The sequence below is a fragment of the Symphalangus syndactylus genome, chromosome 23 (genome assembly GCF_028878055.3).
Source record: "Symphalangus syndactylus isolate Jambi chromosome 23, NHGRI_mSymSyn1-v2.1_pri, whole genome shotgun sequence".
Classification (NCBI taxonomy): domain Eukaryota; kingdom Metazoa; phylum Chordata; class Mammalia; order Primates; family Hylobatidae; genus Symphalangus; species Symphalangus syndactylus.
In genome coordinates, this window is record NC_072445.2 from 44,724,365 (window position 1) to 44,740,606 (window position 16,242).

Below are 16,242 nucleotides of genomic sequence, written 5' to 3' on the forward strand. Positions count from 1 at the left end.
AGCCATTTCTCGAGTGACTACTATTTGCCAGGCAGCGTCAGGTACCATGCTGGGACCTGGGAATACAGCAGTGGACCATACAGGCCCTTAGCCACCAATACACACAGATTTTGTAAGAGTAACAGTCAGTCTTAAAATCAGACCTTGGCCGGGCGCGGTGGCTCACGCTTGTAATCCCAGCACTTTGGGAGGCCGAGGCGGGCGGATCACGAGGTCAGGAGATCAAGACCATGGTGAAACCCCGTCTCTACCACAAATACAAAAGAATTAGCCGGGCGTGGTGGCGGGCGCCTGTAGTCCCAGATACTCGGAGAGGCTGAGGCAGGAGAATGGCGTGAACCCGGGAGGCGGAGCTTGCAGTGAGCCAAGACTGCGCCACTGCACTCCAGCCTGGGCGACAGAGCGAGACTCCGTCTCAAAAAAAAAAAAAAAAAAAAAAAAAAAAAAAATCAGACCTTGACTGCAGATGAAAAAAGAGGCAAAATAGGGCAGGCAGGTCAGGGGGATGTGTTTCCTAATCATTATGCAAGGAAGGGAGGAAATATCAATTTAACCAGGGAGGTGTCCTAGGCAGAAAATTAATGGCACATGCTTTCCTCTCCCTTTGCGTTACCTTTTATTACCTCACGCCAGGCTGGAATTTGGGAAATCTGTTTCTATTACAATGTATACATTATACATTAAATAAGATTATGCAATTACAAATAAAATTATTTCAAAATTAAGAAATTACACATAGTACAATTAGAATTAAATTTGAAAATAAAATAATTTTATTTGTTTTTTTTTTTTGAGACGGAGTCTTTCTCTGTCCCCCAGGCTGGAGTGCAGTGGCGCGATCTCGGCTCACCACAACCTCCACCTCCTGGGTTCACGCCATTCTCCTGCCTCAGCCTCCCGAGTAGCTGGGACCACAGGCGCCCGCCAACACGCCCGGCTAATTTTTTGTATTTTTTAGTAGAGACGGAGTTTCACTGTGTTAGCCAGGATGGTCTCGATCTCCTGACCTCGTGATCCACCCGCCTCGGCCTCCCAAAGTGCTGGGATTACAGGCTTGAGCCACCGCGCCCGGCCCAATTTTATTTGTGCTGTTCTTTAGAGCACCAAACAATTCATACACATGATCTTCATTCTCATAGCCACCTAAGGTAAGTATTACCTCCATTTTAGAGGTGAAGAAGTTAAGGTTCAAAATAACTAATTTGGTGATGGCCACATAGTTTTTAAGAACCTTGAGTCTAGCCCAAGAGTGACTGGAATTTTCAGTTCACTTACCACCATTCCAGCAGAATAGCAGAGCAATTTCAATTTTGCAGTAAATCAAGGTAAATCATCCCAGAACTGTTTGATAGCAAAAGGCTAAAACAACTCAAGTGGCTACCAACAGTGGACAGGTTACATAAAATATAATGCATTTGCATAATGTAGTACATGCAACTGTGTACAGGAAGCTCTGTATGTTCTCATAGGGAAAGTTCTCCAAGATAGATTGTTATAAAAACGGCAAGTGCAGAAAAGTGTATACAGTCTGCTACTTGACCAAGGATGAAAAAAGTGAAGATAACACGTATCATTCATTATTGACTGATATCAGCAGGAATGAATACTGGGCAGATACACAAGAAAAAGAAAAGTGATCACCTGGGTAAGTTGAGGGGTGGATTCTTTATATATACCTCTTTACTTCACATCGTTTGAACCCTGTAAATGTTATACTTATTTAAAAAATTAAACACATTTTGTATTCTGAAGAACTTCCCCTCAATATTCTTTCTCTTCATTTTACCCTCCTTATCTCCCCACACGATGTAGTATGTTTTTAACAAAAAAATTTGCGGATGCAGAATCAATCAGTAATGTAGGAACATTGATGCCATCCATCCACTTAATTCTTAGAATTGGTAAGTTTGGCAGGCACTCAGGATCCTGGCATCTCTCTGAAATGAGAAGCTTTTGCAACCTAAGAGAGAGAAGAAAAAGTAAATATATCTGGAAACCTCTTTCTTGGCCTTCCTTACGCATACAGAAAAACTTACAGATCCTTTTCTTCATGAGTTAGCTTCTTTACAGGTACCACAGCCCTTCTCAATTCCTCAAATAACTCCCCATGGTGTAAAAGGACCTATCCAGGCTAGACACTCCAGTTTTGCTCTTCAGATAGGGCTGCCAGATTTGGTACATTAAAAATACTGAATGTTCAGCTAAATCTGAATTTCAAATATACAGCATATATATATATTTTAATGTATAGGATGTCTCATGTAATGTTTTGGTGTGCAGTGAGGGGCATACTTAAGCAATTATTTGTTGCCTGTTTGAAATTCAAATATAATTGGGTGTCCTGTATTTTGTATAGTAAATTTATCCTCTGATTCCACTTGGAGGAAGCTAGTTAAGTGCACTTGAACTTATTAGCCCAGGGGCACAAAAAGTACCTAGCCCAGTGCAATCCAGTAGAATTTTCTGTGATGATAGACATGTTCTATGTCTGTGTATCCAATACAGTAGACACTAGCAACTTGAAATGTGGTGAGACTGAGGAAACTGAATTTTTGACTTAATTATTTAAATTTAAAATATCACATGTGGCTAACGGTTACTGTATCGGAGAGCAAAGCTCTAAAAAGAGTAATGTATCTCCCCCCTTCAATTTAGCAACTGGGATTTAAGATCCAGTGATGGTTAAAATGATATGTAACTCAGGAATACACTCCTAAGTCTCTGTAGCTTAGATAGTGACTACTCCATTTCTGCACAAACATGTTTTGCTGTCAACATAATCATTCTGAGTTTTTTACCCTGTATTTACTGAAGATTTATTATATGGAAACGATGTGAAGGGCCAGGGTACAGGTAGATGTGAAGGTAAAGGGTACAAGGTAAGGTAAAATTCTTCAACAAACTTATCCTAGCAGGTAAGATTATTCTAATGCTGAATCATCTCAGCATTAGAATATAAAAGTTGGGGTCGGGCACAGTGGCTGAGGCCTGTCAATCCCAGCAATTTGGGAGGCCAAGGCAGGCGGATCACTTGAGGCCTGGTGTTGGAGACCAGCCTGGCCAACATCTGAAACTCTGTCTTTACTAAAAATACAAAAACTAGCCAGGTGTGGCAGCATGCACCTGTAATCCTAGCTACTTGGGAGGCTGAGGCAGGAGAATCACTTGAACCCAGGAGGCAGAGGTTGCAGTGAGCTGAGATCACACCACTGCACTCCGGCCTGGGCAACAGAGCTAGACTCTGTCAAGAAAGTAAGGGAGGCAGGGAGGGAGGGAGGAAGGAAGGAAGGAAGGAAGGAAGGAAGGAAGGAAGATAAAAGCTGGGAGATTCCATTATTACAAAGTAAACATTAAGTGGATGAAACAGCACAAATTTGATCACACACACCAGCTGTGTGACCATTTTCTTTCCATGATTTTAAGCAAATATCTATTAACCCTAGACCCAGAGCATATTAAAGATAATTATTTTATGCATGATGCCAGCTAGCAGAGAACAGGCCCTTAAAAGAATTAACAATCTAGACAACTTAGAATTATCAGTATACATGATGTCTGGAGAGGTTAGTGCAGAAACTGGGAAAATGGTAAGAGTGTGGAAAACAAATGGGGTGTAATTCTAAACTTCACAGTGTTCCTGGTAGCTGGGTAAGGTGAGTAGGTAATGTATTAACAATGATTTAAATAGACATTTTTATACAGAAATTCAGATAATCACACTCTGTGCAGTGAAACAGCTTTCTGGGCTAAAAAATATCTATTCTCTGGTTTATTTACCAGATACTTGCGTTCCCACTAAGTGTCAGGCCCTCTGCTAGATGCTGGGACATAACAGTGAATGAATAGACCAGGTCTCTACTTTGTGGAGCTAGGTTTAATGGAAAGAGGCAAACAACAAGGAATCTGATAAATAAAACTTCAAACTGCATTTGAAAGAATATAAACAGGATGAGTGATAGAACATAATTTGAGGTGGGAAATGGAGAAAGCTTACTTTCTCTCTTTATACTTTAAAAAATATATACTTGCTCATTTTAACAGTTCACACAGAGATGTTTATAAAGGTTTAACCTCTTACCCCATTCAATTAGGCTGGTACAAAAGTAATTGCAGTTTTTGCCAGTGAAAGTAATAGTAAGAACCACAATTACTTTTGCACCAACTTAGTTTCAGCTCTGAGATAATTAATGTGATATGTTTTCTTCCATACGGTTCTCTATTTACTCTCATCAGTTGTGTGTGTGATTTTGTTTCACCGGATTATTGTTTCGGGTAGCTGCTAACATTCCATAGTATAAATGGATGTCTATGTCAACAGTATTCTTATTTATAGTTATTTAAATGTTTTACATGTATAATTAGGGTTTTTTTTTTTTTCTTACTACAGTTTTGAGTAGTTTTTTTGTTTTGTTTTGAGATGGAGTCTCACTCTGTTGCCCAGGCTGGAGTGGTGCGAGCTCGGCTCACTGTAACCTCTGCCTCTTGGGTTCAAGCTATTCTCGTGCCTCAGCCTACCGAGTGGCTGGGATTACAGGCATCTGCCACCATGCATGGCTAATTATTGTATTTTTAGTAGAGATAGGTTTTAACCATGTTGGCCAGGCGGGTCTCAAACCGCTGACCTCAAGTGATCCACCCGCCTCAGCCTCCCAAAATGCTAGGATTACAGGCATGAGCCATCGCGCCCGACCTCTTGTGACAGTTTTGAGAGTCCTTACATATGTAACCTTACCTAGTGGGGCCTTTATTCTAGATTGTTGACACTCTCCCTTTCCAAATGTCTATTAATACAATTTAATAGACGTTGCCAGGAAAAGTTATGAAAAACTATATGATAATGGCAATTCTTCCTCATCCTTTGCAGTCCTGAGTATACTGGCTTTAGTGGTTGTCTATTCATAGGTAAGAAATGGTACCCCAGGCTGGGCGCAGTGGCTCATGCCTATAATCCCAGCACTTTGGGAGCCTGAAGTAGGTAGATCATCTGAGGTCAGGAGGAGTTCGACACCAGACTGGCCAACATGGGGAAACCCCATCTCTACTAATAATACAAAAATTAGGCCAGGTGCAGTGGTTCACGCCTGTAATCACAGCACTTTGGGAGGCTGAGGCGGGCGGATCACAAGGTCAAGAGACCGAGACCATCCTGGCTAACCAACATGGTAAAACACCATCTCTAATAAAAATACAAAAATTAGCTGAGCGTGGTAGCAGGCGCCTGTAGTCCCAGCTACTTGGGAGGCTGAGGCAGGAGAATCGCTTGAACCCAGGGGGTGGAGGTTGCGGTGAGCTGAGATCGTGCCACTGCACTCCAGCCTGGGTACCTGAGCAAGACTGTCTCAAAAAAAACAAAAAAAAAGTATCCCTTTGTTGTATTAATATGCATAATTTTGAATTATTAGGGAAGTTTTTTGTTTGTTTTTCATATGTATTGGCCATATGAATTTAATATATGATATAAAATATCATTTAATCATTTTTTATATTATGTTGTTTGCCTTTTTACTAACGTTTTGCAGTTTGTCCTTGTAAATTGAGGTTACTAACCCTGTATGTTTTGGAAATCCTTTATCCCAATTTATTGCTCTTTCTACAACTCTCTTTACATATATTCTGTCTTAAACCACTTTTGGACCTAACTAGTCTGTGTCCTTTCCTATATGGCTTGTGTTTCACCTCACTTAGTAATGACACCCTCCCACTACCATTTCCAAACACACACACACACACACACACACACAAATTAGGTATATAAAGGGTCTCCTAAAATGTCATCTGATATTTATTTCATATTCTCAGATTTTTAATCCATTTAGCTAGGTCTATTTTAAATAGCCTTGTGTGAAACAGAGCTGAGACCTGATGAGTGAAAATGAGCTCACCAGAAGAAAAATCAAACAGGCATTTCAGAGATTGAGGCCAAGAAGGTAAATGTCTTAAATGAGCAGAGCTTAGCTGCTTGATGTGAAGAGACCCAGCGTGGCTGGAACAGCAAAGGAGAACAGAAGAGGTGAACAGAGGCCAGAGGTGGTCACTGAGTGGGCCCTCAAGTCATGGTAAGGAGTATGGAGAATGAATTATTGCATGTATTGAATATGTAGGTGACGTGACTCACAGATACTTTGGATTTGTAGAGATGAAGGAAATGTAGCAAGTGACACTCTTAGAATGTTGATTTGAGTAAATGGTAGTGTCAGTTATTGAACTGGGGAGAACTGCAAGGGATAACAGGCTTAAGGAGCACATTTATTCCTGTGTCTTGGAAGTGTTTAGGGTGTAAGACCTATTAGAGTTCTAAATGGAGATGTCAAGTGAAAAAATGTGGCTACACACATTTGCATTTCAGAAAAAAGGTCAGGCTGGAGATGTGAAATTGGAAGTTTACTGCATATAGATAGTCTTTGGAACTGTAGTATTGATGAAGCCATTAATGAGACAGAACAAAGACTAGGTACCAGAGCCAAGCTCCAAGTTTCTAAAATTTAGAGCACAGTACAGTCTGGTCATTTTGAGGTGAATACTTAATGACAGAACAATTTGCTGAAGTGTAAATTTAGAGCCCTACACTTTTAGCTCTGATTATTAACAAATACAAGAAAGAATGGATATGGTTATCTGCCTGGTGTCTGTGAAATAATTTAAGCCAGGAAGAGATCCTCACCAGAAACTGACTATGCTGGCAACTTGGATCTTAGACTTCCAGCCTGCAGAATTGTTAGAAAATAAATGTCTATCGTTTAAGCCACCAGTCTGTAGTATTTTGTTATGGCAGCCCAAGCTGACTAAGGTTTTGGTACCCAGGCGTGGGATGCTGCAACAACAAATACCTGAACATGGGGAAGTGGCTTTGGAAATTGGTGATGGCTAAAGGCTGGAAGAGTTTGAGGTTCATACTAGAAAAAGCCAATTGTGAAGGGACTATTGATAGAAATATGGACATTAAAGGCAATTCTGGCAAAGGCTCAGAAAGGAAGAGAGCTGGAGAGAAACTTCTCTTTTCATAGAAACTTAGATTTATAACGATCATGAATAGAATATTAAATATGTTGGTTAAAATATGGACATTAGGCCATGCGTGGTGGCTCATGCCTGTAATCTCAGCATTTTGGGAGGCTGAGGGCACAGATCATGAGGTCGGGAGTTTGAGACCAGGCTGGCCAATATGGCGAAACCCTGTCTCTACTAAAAATACAAAAATTAGCTGGGCATGGTGATGCGCTCCTGTGGTCCCTGCTACTCGGGAGGCTGAGGCTGAAGAATCGCTTAAACCCGGGGGGTGGAGGTTGCAGTTAGCCAAGATCACACCACCGCACTCCAGCCTGGGAGACGGAGCAAGACTCCGTACCCCCCACCCAAAAAAAAAATATATATATATATGTGTATATATATACATACATATATATACATATATATGGACATTAAAGTCAACTCTAGTGAGGTCTCAGATGAAAATGAGGGACAGGTTATTGGAAACTGTAGAAATCGCTGTTCTTGTTATAATGTGTCAAGAACTTGGCTGAATTACGCTCTAGTGTTTACTGGAAAGAACTTATAAGCAGTGAAACTGGATATTTACCAGAAGAGATGTCTAAGCAAAGTATTGAAGGTGTGATTTAGGTCCTCCTTATTGCTTATAGTAAAATGTGAGAGGAAAGAGCCTAAATAAAGAAGGAATTTTTAAGCAAAACACAATCAGAACTTGGAGATTTGGGATAGATTTCTCAATCTATATTGTAAAAATTGAGAAAGCTTTTCTTGAAGAGGTATGGTTGAACCATCTTTTCTTTTTTTTGAGACAGGATCTGGCTATGTCATCCAGGCTGGAGTGCAGTGGCACAATCTCAGTTCAGTGCAACCTTTGCCTTCAGGCTCAAGCAATCCTCCCACCTCAGCCTCCTAAGTAGCTGGGACTACAGGTATGCATCACCACACCCTAGCTAATTTTTTGTTGTTGTTTATAGAGATGGGGTTTTGACATGTTGCCTAGGCTGGTCTCTAACTCCTGAGCTCAAGTGATCTGCCCTCCTCAGTCTCCCAAAGTGTTGGGATTACAGGCGTGAAACATTGAGCCTAGCCTGAACAACCATTTGATAAAGAGATAACGGGTGTGACCCAAGGATTTAATCAGCCAACTCAGCAGAAGCCAGGAAGAGAGATGGGATTATTCCAGCAGAGACACTGCCAATTTAAACTAACATAGGCAGAGAAAACAGAAGGAACAAAGCAAGGTTGTCGACTTTTTGAATTCTATAGAACAGGATCATAGAGCTACTTGGCTGTCAATGTGTACTATTCTTTAAGAAAAGGAAAGACTGACCCACCAAAGGCAACTTACAAGATCACTAGGACTGACTCTTTTTTGTTTTTTCTTGAGGCAGTCTCACTGTCACCCAGGCTGTAGGGCAGTGGTGTGATCTCAGCTCACTGCAGTCTCCACCTCCCAGGTTCAAGGGATTCTCTTGCCTTAGACTCCCGAGTAGCTGGGATTACAGGCTCTAAATCTGTAGCCTCCCAAGTAGCGCACCTGCCACCACGCCCAGCTAATTTTTGTATTTTTAGTAGAGATAGGGTTTCCCTATGTTGGCCAGGCTAGTCTGGAACTCCTGACCTCCAGTGATCCATTCTCATCGGCCTCCCAAAGTGCTGGGATTACAGGCAGGAGCCACCAGGGCTGCCACTTTGATCTCAGACTCAGAGAGTACAGATGGGATAGGGTGGAGGTGGGAACATGTAGTCAAGGCTGACTCTACCTGAGTTTCAAAGATGCCCTGCAAAACTGTGTGGGAGAGTCCCTCACAGATGGCTGCCTGGATGGGACCCCACCAAACTGAAAGACCGAGACTTCAGGCAGGGCAGATGGAGTAGGCCAACCACAGAGCCAGAGGTGACACTGACACACCACTGGGCCTGGAAGTTAGGGCATCAAGCCAAAGAGAGTTTTTCTTAAGACCTAACAGAATTTGCCTTGCCAGGTTTTGGACTTGATTAGGACACATTACACCTTCCTTCTTTCCTGTTTCTCCATTTTCTAATGGGAATGTCTATTATGCCTGTTTCACCATTGTACCTTAGAAGCATGTAACATTTCTGGTTTCACACATTCAAAGCTAGAAAGGAATTTTGTCTCTGGATGAATCACACATTGAGTCTCATCCATAACCTGATTTAGATGATTTTTTAGATGACACTTTGAACTTTAGAATTGATGCTAGAATGAGTTAAGACTTTCAGGGGGCTTTTGGGATGGAATAATTTTTTTGTTTTTTTTTTTGAGACGGAGTCTAGCTCTGTCGCCCAGGCTGGAGTTCAGTGGCGCCATCTCGGCTCACTGCAAGCTCCGCCTCCCAGGTTTATGCCATTCTCATGTCTCAGCCTCCAGAGTAGCTGGGACTACAGGCGCCCGCCACCATGCCCGGCTAATTTTTTTTTTATTTTAGTAGAGATGACGTTTCACCGTGTTAGCCAGAATGGTCTCAATCTCTTGACTTTGTGATCCGCCCGCCTTGGCTTCCCAAAGTGCTGGGATTACAGGCGTGAGCCACGGTGCAGGCCGGGATGAAATAAATTTATCTTGTATGGGAGAAGGACATATGTTTTGGCAGGTCACGGACAGAATGTTATGGACTAAACTGTGTCCCGCAAAATTCATTTATTAAAACCCTAAACCCCAGTGTGACTGTATTTGGAGATTGGGCCTTTAGGGGGTACATAAAACTAAAGATCATAGGATAGGGCCCTAATCCCATTGGGGCTGGTGTCCTTACAGAAGATGAGACACTTAGAGCTCACTCTCCACTCAGGCACCAAGGAAACACCATATAAACACAGTGAGACGGCAGCCATCTGTAAGTCAGGAACAGATTCTCACCATAAACTATGTTGGCACCTTGATCTTAAACTTTCCGTCTCCAAAACTGTGAGAAAGCGAATTTCTGTTCCAAGCCTCTTAGATATGGAAAAAAAGATTCTGTTGTTTAAGCCATCCAGTCTCTGTTATTTTGTTATGGCAGCCTGAGTAGGCTAAGACAATGAAGGATGTGGTAAAACTTTACGTCCCAACCACATACCAAAGAGGCTGGAATTTAGCACACTTTCTTCTTTCAACTGTAGGCAATGTGCACAAGTTCTAAATCCTAAGACATGTTGGTTCCTTTACTCTGCGCCCAAACTACAACTCAAACAAACAACTGTAATATAATATAACAGCCAATGAAGTTCTGACATTTCTTCAACATGAGTACACTAATTCAATGCCAAAGAATTCATTTTGTTTTGAAATCAATGTGCCATATTCCAATTTCTGTTGAAGGTGCAATGGTTATATCTATTCTTTTTAATATAGATTTATCAGGCTGGGCACGGTGGCTCACACCTGTAATCCTAGCACTTTGAGAGGTTGAGGTGGGCATATCACCTGAGGTCAGGAGTTTGAGACCAGGCTGGCCAACATGGTGAAACCCTGTCTCTACTATAAATATAAAAATTAGCTGGGCGTGATGGTGCACACCTGTAGTTCCAGTTACTAGGGAGGCTGAGGTAGAATTGCTTGAACCTGGGAGCAGGAGGTTGCAATGAGTGGAAATCGCACCAGTACACTCCAACCTGGATGACAGAGCAAAATAATAAATAAATAAGATTTATCAGTTTATCAATAATATAGTTTTCTTTTCTAGGTGTAAATATAGGTAATGACTGTCCTTTAGTACATTTTCTCATGATGCTCCTCTTACTTGGTTTGGTACAATATTAAGTATTGAAATAAAATAGAGAATCCTGTCACTACATATGAAACCTTATTCCATTTGCTCATCTCCAATATGCATGGGAAATTCTCAAATTGCTAATAATCTTGTAACACACATGCATTATATTTAACAAGAATATATAAATTTATAATTACAATTTAGGATCAACAGATGACAAAACTTTAGAAGGTTTGTATTTAACCTTAAAATATTATTTTTAAAAATTGGTTATAAAATTTCTAATACTTTTTTTTTTTTTTTTTTTTGAGACGGAGTCTCGCTGTCGCACAGGCTGGAGTGCAGTGGCGCGATCTCGGCTCACCGCAGGCTCCACCCCCTGGGGTTCACGCCATTCTCCTGCCTCAGCCCCCACAGTAGCTGGGACTATAGGCACCCGCCACCTCGCCCGGCTAATTTTTTGTACTTTTAGTAGAGACGGGGTTTCACCGTGTTAGCCAGGATGGTCTCTATCTCCTGACCTCGTGATCCACCCGCCTCGGCCTCCCAAAGCGCTGGGATTACAGGCGTGAGCCACCGCGCCCGGCCTAAAATTTCTAATACTTTTTTTTTGTGACCTCAAGGGGAAAATATAATTCTTATAAAAGAGTTCAAATGATTTACAGAATACAAAAAGTGAATAGAGATGATGAATGAATTAAAGGATATTGCTACATAGATTTGGAAATTTTAAAAGGGAAATTACAATTGTTGACTTTGTGTTAAACTGATCTGCTTTGTTCAGGATACCTTATGTACCGAAATATGATTTTATCTCAGCCTCACATCTCAGTAAATTCCTGAGATAAACTTTTGTCCCTGGTGCCCAGGTGCCTTTGGTAATTGGGAGACCTCTAGGTTTAGCATCCTCATCCACTTGCCTCAATTTAAATAGTCCTCCCCAGGGCCATTCAGGCAAGGTAGATGAAAACTTGCTCAAGAGTTGGAATCCAATTGAAGCTACCGAAATTCATTGCTCAATAGATAATTTTCCCCAGAAGTAACTAGGGCTTTTGAATGTAACAGTGGCATTTCAAAGTAGAAGGTAAAGTATTTTGGAGATAAGGAGACAGGACAGAGCTATGAGGAATGTCCTTTTCCTAGGGACTAGGCTCTTAGCAGTACCTCTTAGGTAAGAACTGGTTAACTGGCACCTTCTATGTCTCTCAAGCTCCCAGAACAAACTGCCAAATGCAATTTGGATTTTCGGAATATATTTTCTTTTTTGTTGTTGTTGTTATTTTTGTTTGTTTGCTTTTTGAGACAGCCTCACTCTGTCGCCCAGGCTGGAGTGCAGTGGTGCCATCTCGGCTCACTGCAACCTCCCCCTCCTATATTCAAGTGATTCTTTTGCCTCAGCCTCCCGAGTAGCTGGGACTACAGGCGTGCCCTAGCAGGCCCAGCTAATTTTTGTATTTTTTAGTAGAGATGGGGTTGGTTTTTTTTTGAGATAGAATTTCATTTTGTCGCCCAGGCTGGAGTGCAGTGGCACGATCTCGGCTCACTACAACCTCCACCTCCTGGGTTCAAGTGATTCTTCTGCCTCAGTCTCAGTAGCTGGGACTACAGGCGCTGCTGGGACTACAGGCGCCTACAGGTGAACACCGCCACGCCTGACTAGCTTGTGTAGTATTATTAGAGACGGGGTTTCACCATGTTGGCCAGGCTGGTCTCAAACTCCTGACCTCACGTGATCTACTCACCTCAGTCTCCCCAAGTGCTGGGATTACAGATGTGAGACACCAGACCAGCCTCAGAAGACATTTTCTACTGGAAAGAGAAAACACCATTTGCAACCTATTAGTCTAATGTTTAATACTTAATGTCTTCCTTAGTAATAAACCGACTCTCTAGAACAAAGTGCTTCCTGGCTGTCTAGTCATTGATTCATTCAGTTCAACATTTTCTCAATGCCCAACAACCAAGTGTCTCTTGTATGCCAAGTTCTATGCTGATTATCAGTAATCGAATAAGAGGGGGTCTACATCTCAAGTATTGCTTTAGATGAAAGCCTCTAGGTTAACAAACTTAACACAATGTATCATTCACTACTAAATAGACCAAATACAAAATCTTGTTATTGGAGCCCAGAGAGAAAAATTGAAATTCAAGTTTTCTCTCTCTCCTTTTCTCACCAAAGTCAGTTGCACCAAGTCTTGTAGCTTTTTACTGAGCCATCTTCTCACCTGTCCCCTTGTTTTATCTGCCACACCCTAAATAAAAATTGTACTGGCTTTTCTTTCCCTGGGTTTACAGTGTTAATACATTGTCAAGATTTACCTCTTCATGTAGATTCCCTGGGGAAAATTACCTTTCCTCCTTCCCTTAAATTATTCAGAAGTTAGAAAGCCATTAGTAACATTCTAGTATGTGGACAGTTTACCCATTATGTATGGATGTTTTGCTCTTTCTATTTTTCTGACAATAATCTCTTAAGGAGGTGTGGTTATAGAATAGCCAGCTGTTATAAGTACTGTTTTCCTGGCCTTGGAACTTGGACAAGTTCTTTAAGCTGTTTCTTAGTTTGCTCATCTCAAAATTCGGAATAAGGATAAAACCTATCTCTTAGGTTGTTGGATTAAATGAATTAACATACTGGAAGCTCATGAAATGTGCCTGGCACACAGTAGTGTCTAATAAACCATCTATCTTATTCAGCCTGTTTTTTGATTTCAGAATCTACACTTGCTGAGCCAGGTTCTTTTCATTTCAAGGTGAGCAAAAGCATACAAGGAAGAGATGAAGGCAGGAAGAGATTAAGCCCTAGGCCAACGTCACATACCGATTGGGAGCTGGAATAAAAGGCAATTTGGCCTGGGAATAAAAAGGATTCCAAGGCCCATAAGGCAATTCTAACCTTAGGTTCCAAGTTCTCGGACATACAGGAAATGCTGACGGGGAAAATCCGGTCTTCTCAGCCCAAGAGCCATGTGGAAACCAGACCTTCAAATCTGATGATTCTCAGCCCAGCTGCCCATTAGAATCGTTGTAATTTAAAAATACCCTCGGAAAATTCTAATACGTGGCTATCAAAGGTGATCATTTGCTTTTATGCCACTTTGTTTTCACCCAAATGGGACATCCAACCCTTTTCCTTTGAGGGTAGTTGTAGGGAAAGGAGGGGGTGAAGGGAGGGAAGAGCGGAAAAGGCTGGATCCGCCCCGACCCGGTATCAGTATCTGGGAAGTGGGAGGCGCGTCAGCGGTAAACAGCTTCTGCTAGGATTATTATCTCCTGCCACACATTCGGATTTGAAGGCTCCAAACGAAACAATGCAAAACGCTTCAGTGGAGTTCCAGAAGCGTTAGACTAAACGACTGGGTCTGTTTGGCCAGTCTGAGCAGCTGGGAGCTGATGCGTAGGCAAGACTTAGCCCACCTAGACTTTCCTGTCCACTTAATTCCGATCAAAGCAGAAACCGGCCGGGCGCGGTGGCTCACGCCTGTAATCCCAGCACTTTGGTAGGCAGAGGCCGGCGGATCACCTGAGGTCAGGAATTCGAGACCAGCCCGGCTAACCTGGTGCAACTCCGTTTCTACTGGTGGCGGGCGCCTGTAATCCCATCTACTAGGGAGGCTGAGGCTGAGGCAGGAGAGTCGTCTGAACCCGGGAGGCGGAGTTTGCATGCAGTGAGCCGAGATCGCGCCACTGCATTCCAGCTTGGGCAACAAGAGCAAAACTCCGTTTCAAAAAAGCAAGCAAACAAACTGCAGAAACCGAGATCCGGAAGAAAACCTCGGCGAGATTCACAGAATCCAGGAAAATAGGTCTCTAGAAATTTGTCCATGGTCCCAGATCTCCATTTCTTGTGGGTGGGGCAGCTGTTACCAGATCCCAAGAAGCAAAGGTTTTTTGAGGGGACGGTGTCTCACTGTTGCCCAGGCTGGAGGGCAGTGGCACGATCTCGGCTTACTACAACCTCCGCCTCCCAGGCTCAAGCGACTCTCCTGCGTCAGCCTCAAGAGTAGCTGGGATTACAAGGTATGTGCCACCACGCCTGACTTTTTTTATTTATTTTTTTAGTAGAGAGGGGTTTCACCATGTTGGCCAGGCTGGTGTCGAACTCGTGACCTCAGGTAATCAGGCCCCTCGGCCTCCCAAAGTGGTAGGATTAGAGGGGTGAGCAGAAAGCAAAGGTTTTTGAGTGGCCACATGCCCCACTCTATTTCCTTTTCTGCCTGTAATGGCAACCCAGACGCTTGAGCCGCTTAAAATACAAGAGTAAGTTGCATGTCAGGCATCGTTCTACATTAGGGACATTAGTCTGTTTTTTACAGACACCTTTCACACTCCCTGGTTAACTTTTAAAGACACTCTGCACTTCAGCAGGAATGGAACCTGTCTCAGATTTAAGAAAGTGAGGTTGCGTACAGCCTAAATTGAGGAAATAGACGGAGGACTAGTGGAGGATCGAACAAGGTTGCCAACACGTTAGTTTTGCCTTCAACTGACATTTTTAAAGTAATCAGAACAAAGCTTTTAGATCACAAGGCATCCCTGCGTGTAAACTGTTAGGCACTAACTATGGTCGATCTTACAAAACGTTAACTAGAATATTTCGTTAGAGTATGATAGTACGTGCGAACATTAGATCCATAACTGACCTATTACATACAAACAGACCAACCTTTAGTAACGGCGCTCCCCAAAAAAACCGAAAAGCAAGAATACACCTTGTTCCAGGTTAGCATAAAATTAACTTACCAACTTACCTTAGTACCTTTTTTCCTTCTATGTACAAGCAGTGAGGTTAGCTCTTCCTTTGAAACGGTAGGGGGGCTCTGAAAAGAGCCTTTGGGTTTGATAGCGTTTCCGGGAGCTCAGATGCCTGTCAAATCACTTGCCCTTGGCCTTGTGGTGACTCTCGGTCTTCTTAGGCAGAAGCACGGCCTGGATGTTAGGAAGGACGCCGCCCTGAGCAATTGTCACCCGGCCTAGCAGTTTGTTGAGCTCCTCGTCGTTGCGAATGGCCAGCTGCAAGTGGCGCGGGATGATACGGGTCTTCTTGTTGTCGCGGGCCGCGTTGCCGGCCAGCTCCAGGATCTCGGCGGTCAGGTACTCCAACACCGCCGCCAGGTATACTGGCGCGCCTGCCCCAACCCGCTCTGCGTAGTTGCCTTTGCGGAGCAGGCGGTGCACTCGGCCCACCGGGAACTGGAGACCAGCGCGAGAAGAGCGGGATTTCGCTTTGGCACGAGCTTTGCCTCCCTGCTTACCACGTCCAGACATCGCAATCAGACAAAATTACCAAAACCAGCGGCCGAAGCTCACGAGAAAACAAACAAAATCGAGAAATATGTAAAACATGGCTGCTTTTATAGGTAGTTCCTGGGGAGTAAATCCGACTTTTTGATTGGTCGGTAGCAAATGCTAGTCAGGTAGCCAATAGAAAAGCTGTACTTTCATACCTCATTTGCATAGCTCTGCCCACGGATGACAACTCTGCAGTTTGTCTTCCAATTAACTAAGAGGTACTCTCCATCCCTCATTAGCATAAAAG

At 42.8% G+C, this 16,242-nt stretch overlaps 1 protein-coding gene across 6 annotated transcripts; it reads right to left on the bottom strand.

Annotated features, from left to right (window-relative positions):
* Positions 1-750: 750 nt before the first annotated feature.
* Positions 751-16,080, bottom strand: LOC129473366 (histone H2A type 1-C). 6 transcript variants are annotated; one of them, XM_063632791.1, is made up of 3 exons: positions 15,455-16,080; positions 12,446-12,512; positions 751-1,960 (listed from the first exon to the last, which is right to left on the bottom strand). In XM_063632791.1, the coding sequence occupies exon 1, from the start codon at positions 15,969-15,971 to the stop codon at positions 15,579-15,581; it is 393 nt and encodes a 130-aa protein (XP_063488861.1). In that variant the 5' UTR covers positions 15,972-16,080; the 3' UTR covers positions 751-1,960; positions 12,446-12,512; positions 15,455-15,578. The 6 variants fall into 6 exon arrangements, with proteins under 6 accessions (XP_063488861.1, XP_055119774.1, XP_055119773.1 ...); XM_055263799.2 differs by having other exon boundaries at positions 12,446-12,509; positions 15,455-16,039; XM_055263798.2 differs by having other exon boundaries at positions 12,446-12,509; positions 13,600-16,039.
* Between the last annotated feature and the right edge of the window lie 162 nt (positions 16,081-16,242).

Bases quoted from the DNA above. Each gene is read 5' to 3' on its own strand.
- LOC129473366 (XM_063632791.1), bottom strand. From the start codon at position 15,971: ATGTCTGGACGTGGTAAGCAGGGAGGCAAAGCTCGTGCCAAAGCGAAA.